A 10,835-nucleotide genomic window follows, 5' to 3' on the forward strand; every position below is an offset into this window, starting at 1 on the left:
ATTCTACATCATGCCTAGTTCCCACATTTCCCCCAGTGTCTTCAGTGCTTAAGCCACTCCAGGATAGACCCAGCCTCCAAAAGCCTTTTCCAGGTAGAGCGCCACAGCCAAAGGCAGATGGGCTTGAAGCTTCCCAGCCACCACCTGAATGCACAAAGGCAATCGTTCCTTACTCAAACCCAGTGGACACTGGGTCACCGGCAGGCCTAAGATGTTCAGGATCCCTAGAAATGGGTGAAATGGTTATTTTCTTTACTCCATATACTACTGTTACACACTTTTGTTAATGATTAGCCTTTGCTGCAACTATACTGATTTTAAACTTAAATCTCTATTAAAAGTCTATTCCTGTTTGACCACTCTTATAATGGCTCCTGATATGTTTAGTAACTTCTAATTGCAAATCCACTAAAACAACTGCTTAAACAATTGTTACCTGTGTAAGCGATGTTGTATGGAGTAAAAAGGGGATGGTGGTGTTTGGGTGTGAGTAGAGGATGAGGGGGTACAGCAGCACTCCATCTGTCCCCAGCAGATCCTCCATCTCTTTCTGCAGTTCTTCCTTTTGTTTCAGGAAGAACTGAGATGGCTTAGAGCTATGAGAACTCTCCATCAGAGCCAAACCTGAAATCAGCCACAAGAGAAAAACATGTCCAACATTAAGTCTCCTCCAGGTTGTTAGTTTGAAAGATATTTTACGGACAAGAACAAAACATAATTATCCCAATAACTCTGCACAACCACAGTTAAAACATGACTGTTTCCCAAAAACTGTAAAGTATATACATCAGTCAGAATCATTAAATTAAAACTAAAACCATAAAAACATGTTAGAACTGAAATGGAGTAAAATATAAAAAACTTTACATAATTTTCAGCATTTCATATTTTTATTTAGTTTAACTTAATGTACTAAAATAACTAAAACTGAAACCTAAAATTAGTTTAAAATAAACTAAAGCAAATTAATAAAAATGAAAATCTTTCAAATTAAATGAAACACTGGAAATATAAAAATAAAAGCTAATTCAAAATACAGATAAAACTATAGTACTATTTCTATGAAATACTAAAATAATACGGGTTTGAGTTTACCAATAGCAGCCACAGTGTGTTCAGATCTTCCAAAAATCCTCTTTATCAGCTCCCAAAAAGGCCACACAGAGCCTCCATCTGTCATTAGCTCAACAAAAGGCTGTGGAGGCTGGAATAAACTTTTACCATTTTTGTTGTTATAAGCAGTTGTGGTTGCTACAAACTTTTCAATCTTTAACAATGTCAAGGCAACTTCAGGTAGGCCTACTACACCTTGCCGTCTTTGTTAGGTAGAGCCAAGAATGTGTCCCAGATCTGAAAAGAGTATTTGAGTTGAGGAAAACTAACTTCCTTAACCGTAACTCCCAGATCTGCCTCTAAGCGCGCAGCCACCTGTGATCAGAAACAACAAAAAATGTTGTGCTTTGCATATATTCAACAATACATCTGATTACAGAAGTATTCATTTATATTATGCATGTATTATATGTTTTCTCACCCTTTTCTGAGCTTGAACGAGCTGGGTATCTACTGGAGATGTCAGTGGAGATCCACCATCATCTACTACAGTGAAGAAACGTAACTTTTTCAGATCCACCTCTTCAGAGAGGGAAAGCCTAGAACATATATACTTGGTGTCAGAACTGACTTGCAGAAAAATTATATTTGTGTTATCTGGTTTATATCTTTGTCAGATGTACTTGTCTGCAGTGGGTCCAGCCATAATCTTCAGAAGAGGAAGCAGGTCTTCAGCGTAGCGACATATTGGACCAGAACCCAAGTAGTCATTTTGGAGACCAGTGCATGAAGGAAACTGACCGTCATTTGACACCACATCTGAAAGGAAATAAAACTCACTCTCTTTATGATATATACCTATTTTTTCCCTACTAACAGAAATATTGTGTTTTTTTCTGATCATTCCTACAGCAAAATGCATACCTTTTGAAGGTTTATGGCCGAATATCCCATTGAAAAAACATGGCATGCGGATACTTCCTCCAATGTCAGAGCCGATGCCTATCACAGATGCACCACCACCGATGATGCTTCCCTCTCCACCTACCAGAGAAAGAATTAGTGTTTATTACAATAATATAGTTTGTTTTATCAACCTTTCATGTCGTTGTAAACCTGAAAATCAGTGCGAAATCATGGAAATCATTGAAACAGTGACTAATGCAGCATAATTTTTGCACAGCCAATTTATATAAGGTTTATGAAAAGCTATTTTTCTTATTTTTTTTTTAGCAAGACCTGAGCTTCCTCCACACATCCTCTCGAGGTCATAAGGGTTACTGGTGATCCCATAGAGGTGGTTGTTGGACACCATCCACATGCAAAGCTCACTAGTGTTGGTGACACCCAGAGGAATTGCTCCAGCTCTCTTCAACAGAGCCACAACTTACAAATCAAATCAGTTAATATTCAGTATTACAACAGAACACAGAAAAACACAGAATTACTGGTTCTTTTAGTCTAGTTCAGTCTGCAGTGGTGAATCTGTAAGTGTAGTGATGTTGTTTTAGGACTTATAAGCACTTACTTTATCAAAGGCCCGTTAAACATTGTTCAATACATTTTGCCCTGCCTGTAGTCTAAAATGTTATCACTGGCTTTGGATACTAAGAAGTTTTAGTAAGTTTAGTAAATATGTTCTTATATGATTCATATCTCATGAAAATAGTTCCTTGTGGGCATTTTTGGTTCCATGAAAAACCTTTAACATCCATAGAACATTTCCATACCACAAAAAGTTCTTTACAAAAATAAAAGCTAATTCAAAATACAGATAAAATTATAGTACTATTTCTATGAAATACTAAAATAATACGGGTTTGAGTTTTACACGGGTGTAGACGCAACACTAGGGTCAATGAGGGACAATGGGATGAGAAAATCCAAGTTAATACTTTGATCTAAGGAGGATCCCTTTCTAGTCAGATCTACAACACAGTGATGTGTATCTGGTTTAACACAAGTGTTTGTAAAATATTTAGGCCTTTTGTCTACACACATCTTAACATAAATGATTTTATCATCATCCAAAATGAATAATCCTTTTAACTGTCCCATTGTGCAATAATTCTGTAAGCAGAATTGTTCTATAAACTGACATTTAAACAAAAATGTTTCCTTCCTAATCCTTGTAATATTTGTGATGGTTGGTTAGTTAAAAAGTCATAAAACAGCATAGCACTAATTGTTTATTAATTGGGCAACACTTTACAATAAGGTCCCATTATAGTCAGTTACTGCATTAACTAACAATGAGTATACATTTGTTGCATTCATATTTGTTAACGAGTTAATAAAAATACAACTGTTCATTGTTATCTAATGTTAGCGCAAGTACATTTTAATAATATATTATATACTGAAATTAACACTAACCAAGATTACTAAATACTTTAGAATTGTTTTTCATTGTTATTTTTCATTATCATTGTTATAGCTAATACAGTTAACTAAAGTTAACAAATGGAACTTTTTTTGTAAAGTGTTATTGTCTTTATCTGATATTTATAGTGTTATTTATTATATTCTTCCATAGTTAATGAATGTTTTTATATATATAAAAATTATATGTAATATAGTATCATATAAAAAAGACAAACATGTTTTTATTCACATGGGGGAAAATCACACTATGCATTCTTCATGACTGATTACATTCTAGTTTTTCCCTCTCATATGCAAAAATATCTAAGAAAAGTGCAATGAAACTGATATTGTTTCAGTCATGGCTTCCCCCAGCAGTCAACTGACTGAAGATCTAGAGTATTATTTGTTCCAGAGTATTATTTGTCTAAAGAAGTACTCTTTCTTCTGGTATGTCCAGAGCCACATAATAAACAAACATTTCTTCCAGCTGATTAGAAAGTCTTAACAAATGGTCCCAACAACAAATGTTGTGTTAACCTTCTTCATGGCATAATATAAAACAGATTTGTATCAAACACATCCATAGAAGAGGAATACTTAATCTGTGCCATATAAAAAATATATATGGGAGGAGCTATGAAACTGATGCTTGATAGCTGGATGGAAACTTTCAGTGAAATGAAACCAACCATCTGCAAACAGAAAACCAATAATCTAATCTAACCTTATTATTATTTATTTAAATATTTAAAAGGGTAAAAGCAATGGCAGAATCTCCAAAACCACGAGGGAAAGGGAGTTCGGATTTATCTCCATGTAAGTCCCTTGCAAAAATCCTTGTAAAATAACTGATTATGGACTTGAAATATTTTTTAAAGTGAAAATGCATGTGAAGAAATGCATTTGATACACTCTTCTTTTCAGCCCTGAAATCCCTTCTTTTCAGCCCTGACTGAGAAGCTCCAGTGTTACATCTGTCTGGATGTGTTCATAGATACAGTCTCCACTCCACGTGGGCACAACTTCTGTAAGATCTGTCTGAACAAATGCTGGGACAACAGGCACGACTGCAACTGCCCAATGTGTAAAGAATCATTCAACCAAAAGCCTAAGCTCAAGGTCAATACAACACTCAGAGAGATTGTAGATCACTACAAAAAGAAAAATCATCTGAAAATGCCTGCGGTGTTATGTGATATCTGTACAGAGATAAAACAGAAAGCCCTGAAGTCGTGCCCTGCGTGTCAGAGCTCTTTCTGTGAGACTCACCTGGAACGTCATTTGAGGGTTCCAGGTTTAATACAACACAGAATCTCCAGGGTCATTTGTGTCAGAAACATGACAGACCTCTGGACTTGTTCTGCAGAGATGATCAGTCATGTGTGTGTGTGATCTGCACTGTGACCGAACACAAGACTCACAACAATGTTCCTGTAGAGCAGGAGAGAAAAGAGAAAAAGGTAGGAAATACCAACATGAAAACATTTTAAAATTTGTACAAAAAAAGATGTGCAGTCCCTTAGTTTATTTTTTATGTAATCTTCGATATATATATCATCTGACATTTTTTGTCAAAATTGAGTTATTCACATACTCTTATTCTGTGACAACTTATTTACATTGTGTTTTTTTTTTATGTTTAGTTTTTTTTAAAGTTTTGTACATTTTAGGACTTTTTATTTAGAAAACAAAAAGGTTCCATCTACAAAGTCGAACTCTAACTTGGTTCTATAAGGTTCTATCTGTGAATCAGCCAATCAGCACTTCGAATGCACGCCAGAGGACCAATCAGGATCAACGTTCTTTGTCATGTCGCCGGACTGCTCCATAACAGCAGGAAAGATTAAACAACAATAATTACGTGTCTGCAAAATCAATAAGTGCAAATCACATTTTTTCCACAAAGTGGCACTGTTTAAAACAGAATGATGACGTAATTTTTTCACTCATAATTAGCGCAAAAACGTATTAATATCATCTGCAAAAATTGAACTGGCTTGAATGGCCTTACTGCAGAGCAATTACTGTACATACCGAAATATAAGTGTCACTGTGGTTTGATGGTGGATGTGGTGAATAGCGATCAAAATGTTGTTTTTGGAGATGCTGAAAACGATAGTTTTGAGAATATATTGAGATCGTGAATATGAGGGAAATGGCTCTGGCGATGGCAGGCAGTGATGGTAAAATCATCTGTTCAACTCGAACCCTTCGAAGTTCCAAAAGGTAAAGAAGTATGCTAATTTTATTCTTTTTTTATTATTATTATTATTAGTTTTAGTTGTTCTTAAAATATCAGGAGAGTTTGCTATGCAGCAAACGGGCTCATTTTACACCTCCCCTAGAGTTAAACAGATGAGTTTTACCGTTTTTGAATCCATTCAGCCGATCTCCGGGTCTGGAGGTAGCACTTTTAGCTTAGCTTAGCATAGATCATTGAATCTGATTAGACCATTAGCATCTTGCTCAAACGTGTCCAAAGAGTTTCGATATTTTTCATATTTAAAGATTGCGTCTTCTGTAGTTACATCGTGCACTAAGACCGACGAAAAATTAAAAGTTGCGATTTTCTAGGCTGATATGGCTAGGAACTATACTCTCATTCTGGCGTAATAATCAAGGAACTTTGCTGCCGTACCATGGGTGCAGCAGGCGCAGTGATATTAGTATTATCTGGGGACCAAGCGTGATTTTGAAAGTAGTCCCCAGCTAGGTAACTAGTTCTGATATAGCTGGGGACTACTTTCAAAATCACGCTTGGTCCCCAGATAATACTAATCCCGTGCGAATAGATGGGAAACTCTGTGGTTTGTAAGTCTCTTTCAAATTTCGAAAACTTTATTTTAGAATAATTTGGAATATATTTTTATGCAGTTTGATTCATTTCAGACGGTTTGTTTAATCTTTGTACAATATGAGAAAAAGTGCAAAAAAAATAAATAAATCCAGAGCATGTAATTTTAGTTTGGTAATTATGCATTTATTATTAATTTATTATTTATTTATTAATAACTATTTTAGTCTATTCTACCAGATTATACTGCCAAACAAAGTAAAATAAACGTTCACCATAGGCAGCATGTTAATTCTGACCCTGCAGTCTAGCACAAACTCCAGAAGTCATTTTCTACAATAAGAAAGATGTTCATGTTGTTATCTCAGAACCTGAGCCAGCAATCTCCCCCTACTCTAAATTGACCTTTTGCAAATACCCACCCCCCTTAGTTACTATTGCTATGTCTGACAAACCATGGCACTTTTATACCACACATCATGTTCTCACGCATTGAAAAATAGATCACAGAGCAAAGAGGACACTGACAGACAAGACAGAGCTGGTTACTTTTAGTATGAAACAAAGTCTCAGTGTTCAAATTTTGTCATTTTTTAAAAGAAGTTCAAACAACAAATACTGTTTTGTGGCTCTTTAACATGTAGTGACAGATCGCTGTAGCGCCTCAGTTCAAGCGGCACATGAACCGATCATCTCTTCATCTTTACTAGTCATAGCACGAAATAAACATGAATGAACATCAGAAGGTATCTTGTTTCAACCATGAAAAGATGCCAATACACACCATTTTTCAAGTTCAAGTCCACCAACGTTAATTTACTCTCCTGTCTGGTTTGTTTTTCAGCATTATAATATGTCAGACTGCCTGTTAATCAAACTCCCGGTGAATGGGTCAATTGAGCAGCCAATATTGGGCAAAGTACAGAAATAACTGGGGTTAAAGAAATGCCTGCAGTTAATGCCACGTGCTGCACTTTTCACACGTCTCTTTAAATAGATTTTTAATGATATAAAGTATTTTTGTCTTTTGGAGCGACCACTCATCATGTGGTGCAACCAATAATAGCAATAACTATATTAAAATTAAAATAAAATATCTAATTTATGTGGTTGAAATAGGAATCACTGCTACAGTATGCTTAAGTGAATGGTATTTTTTAAAACATTTTTATCAGTTTTATGCAATTTGCAGGAAAAACAAGTCCGTTAACTACATTTAAGAAGGCAACTCTGAAATTATAGAACAAAAATAAGAGATCATTATTTACAAAAACTGAAATTAAATGCAAATACTTTGTTTCTAAACACTTTAATTACTGATAACATTTTTAAAAAATGTTAAGCATGTTAAGGAAATGATTTAATTTTAATATAAATCATCGTCGCACCACATGACATTTTTTAAGGCTATGGCCAATTCATCTAGATGAAAAAACACTAAAATCACTTAATTTAAATAAAATGAATTTATGTGTGCACAACATTCTTAATGTTTGAACAATTACAGTAAATATGATTATTTTTTGTATTTTAAAATTGGCCTGTCGAAAATCCTTATAAGTCAATGACCCATATATATATATATATATATATATATATATATAATATTTGATTTGTCAGATAGTTGCATTTCAAAAAGTATAGTTTTTTTCATGAATCTGACTAATCAGAAACACACTGAAAAAGAGAGAGCAGACAGCGTTGAGCTGTTCACAAGTCTGGTCCGCTCCATTGAGAGATGTCAGTCTGAGCTGCTGGAGGTGATGGAGCAGAAGCAGAAAGCAGCAGAGAATCAGGCAGAGGATCTGATTAAAGAGCTGGAGCAGGAAATCGCTGAACTCAAGAGGAGAAACAGTGAGCTGGAGCAGCTCTCTCACACTGAGGATCACCTGCACCTCCTACAGGTCAGTGTTTCCCTCTGCTCATGTCACAGGCTAACACTCAACATGCTGAGGGATTTCTCTCTCTCTCCTCCTTTAGATTTATCCGTCCTTGTGCAGCCCTTTAGACACCAAGATCTGGGCTGGGATCCGCATTAATACTTGTGTGAGTGTGGAGACTCTGAGAAGAGCTCTGACTCTAGATGAGAAACTCAGTCAAACAGGTAGTTTTACAGATTCTTATTTCACAGTTAATGGTTTAGTTAATCAGCAGATACAGAATGATCAAACTTCTTAGCACACATAAATCATCCACTTTAGGAAATCAGTTTTCAAAAAGGCAGTTTTTGTTGCAATTGTAATGTTGTTGCATACATTTTTTATTATTAAATGAGCACATGCACTCATCTAATCACATGCATCAAGCTTCAGAGTATTATTTCTTCTTTCTGTCAGGCTGCTCAATCCCAAATGCAAGCGTAGCATGTTGAAAAGCAAATTCAGTTCATAAATGTGTCTGAATGTAAATAAAGATCTGATTATCTTTTGTTATCATGTATGTCACAGTGTTGAAGAGAATACAGCAGTATGCAGGTACTGTGTTTGATCCTATTTACTTACATACACTTACAGTACCTTAAAGGAATAGTTCATCCAAATATGAAAATTTACAGACCCATAGGCCATCTAAGATGTAGATGAGTTTGTTTTTTCATCAGAACAGATTTGAAGAAAATGTAGCATTATATCACTTGCTCACCAATGGATCCTCTGCAGTTGATGAAGAAACAAAGTCATCTACATCTTGAATTGCATCATGGTGAGTACATTTTCAGCACATTTTCATTTTGGATGAACTATTCCTGAACTATATGATCTGATAAGGGACTTGCAGCATTCCAATTTTCCATTATTAGCTTTCGGTTATTCAAAATAAAATGCATAAAAATATTTTTGCTCTGATGCTGTGATCTAAATTTTCTCTTTCTCAGTGGATGTTACTCTGAATCCTGACACAGCTCACCCTGAACTGATCCTGTCTGAAGATAGAAAAAAGTGCAACATTGAGACATAAACCAATACTGCCCAGACAGTGACAAGAGGTTTGATAAATATATGATTGTCCTGGGAAACAAGGGCTTTTCATCTGGGAGGTTTTATTTTGAGGTCCAGGTTAAGGGAACGACTCAGTGGAGTTTAGGTGTGGCAAAAGAATCCATTAACAGGAAGGGAGCGCTCAACCTGTGTCCTGAAAATGGTAATTGGATTTTGTGGCAGAGAAATGCAAAAGAGTATAAAGCTTGTGAGTCTTCCCCTATCTCTCTCTCCTTGAACGTGAAGCCTCAGAAGGTGGGTGTGTTTGTGGATTATGAGGAAGGCTTGGTCTCCTTTTATGATGTGGAGTCCAGGTCTCATATCTACTCTTTCACTGGTCAGTCTTTCACTGACAAACTCTATCCTTATTTCAGCCCTTGGACTTATGGTGCAGGTAAAAATTCAGCACCACTGATCATCTCACCTGTTAATTATAATGAATGAAATATACCTAAATATGAAGTACCAGATTAAATTAATTTTTATAATCATGAATCTGAAATATATATGTGCTTTTCTTCAAATAATGAAAGTGTGTACATTCTTAATAACACATTCTTTTTTCACATGGGACAGTAAAAATGTTTTAAAAATTGGTATTTTATCCATGAAATACTTTTATTTAAACAAGTTTGCATTCAAAATCTGCAACACATGACTGTAAAACAAAGGTGATTTATTTACCTAAATTTGCCCTAGATAAATTTTCACAATGAAATGTGTGGACAAGGCTCAAGCACTGTATTGTATGAGACAGAGAGCAGCAGTATCTCTAGCTTAATCACTCTTTATTCTGGAGATAATTTTCATATTTATTTGAACATAATTTTCAGTTGTTTTTCAAATACATACAGCATCGCATTTTTAACTAAATATGCAAGCTTAAGAATGTGTGTATCCCTCTTGTAGATGAGACCCCCCCCCAAAAATTTTTTTTGTGAATTTAGTATTTTTTCATGTCATTACATTGTTTAGACCATATTTGTCATTGTAATCATATTTGAATTTGAAAACCCATAACATTTTCCTGTAATTTTGCTTGATGACAAACAATTTGAAAATTATTCAGATTTAAATGACAATTACAAAATATAATCATATTTCCATAAGGATGTAAAATTTTTCACTAAATTAAATTTAGCCATCTTTAAAGACCTAGGAGAGGGAGTGGTGATGGTGAAACGTCCAATCATTTAGTATCTCTATAAAGCCCTGAATGTGCTCTGTACAGGACATTCAGACTTACAACTGTGACATGTGAGGTCTCAGAGAAATTCACTGAAATAGAATGTCCACTACAGAGACAAAAACTCCATAGCTGGGTCTCAGGAGGATATATCCCTCAGATCTATCAGCCTCACATTTTAATTTTAGGTAATTTTGCTCTTAATCTTGTGCCACTAGATGGAAGCATATGAGCGGTTTCTTCACGGCATACAACCACAACACACACGATACACAGTCCTTCATGTTCTGCTGCATGCAACTCAACACCCATTAGGGGCAACAGGAGCAATTTAATGAGCTGTGTGCTCTCAAGCATGAACTCATTTATTCAAGAGGCCAGATGTGTGCTTTATTTACCATGAGATATTATATTCTTGCACCATCAAATTCAGCTCACAACCTTTATGAGTCAAAACGTC

At 35.4% G+C, this 10,835-nt stretch overlaps 1 protein-coding gene and 1 pseudogene across 2 annotated transcripts; one reads left to right on the plus strand and one right to left on the minus strand.

Annotated features, from left to right (window-relative positions):
- Positions 1 to 48: 48 nt before the first annotated feature.
- On the minus strand, positions 49 to 2,368 carry LOC306881176 (fatty-acid amide hydrolase 2-B-like; annotated as a pseudogene). The gene is made up of 8 exons: positions 2,293 to 2,368; positions 1,978 to 2,097; positions 1,737 to 1,872; positions 1,535 to 1,652; positions 1,309 to 1,428; positions 1,096 to 1,204; positions 437 to 624; positions 49 to 224 (listed from the first exon to the last, which is right to left on the minus strand). The product of its transcript is annotated as a fatty-acid amide hydrolase 2-B-like (transcript).
- Positions 2,369 to 4,184: 1,816 nt separating this feature from the next.
- Positions 4,185 to 9,633, plus strand: btr09 (bloodthirsty-related gene family, member 9; the record flags this gene model as incomplete). Its single annotated transcript, XM_079435126.1, is given in 8 exon segments — positions 4,185 to 4,236; positions 4,367 to 4,726; positions 4,729 to 4,880; positions 7,885 to 8,118; positions 8,195 to 8,318; positions 8,662 to 8,688; positions 9,087 to 9,158; positions 9,161 to 9,633. Coding segments are annotated over 8 exon segments (1,494 nt in total).
- Between the last annotated feature and the right edge of the window lie 1,202 nt (positions 9,634 to 10,835).

The sequence above is a fragment of the Barbus barbus genome (genome assembly GCF_936440315.1).
Source record: "Barbus barbus genome assembly, chromosome: 2".
Lineage (NCBI taxonomy): Eukaryota > Metazoa > Chordata > Actinopteri > Cypriniformes > Cyprinidae > Barbus > Barbus barbus.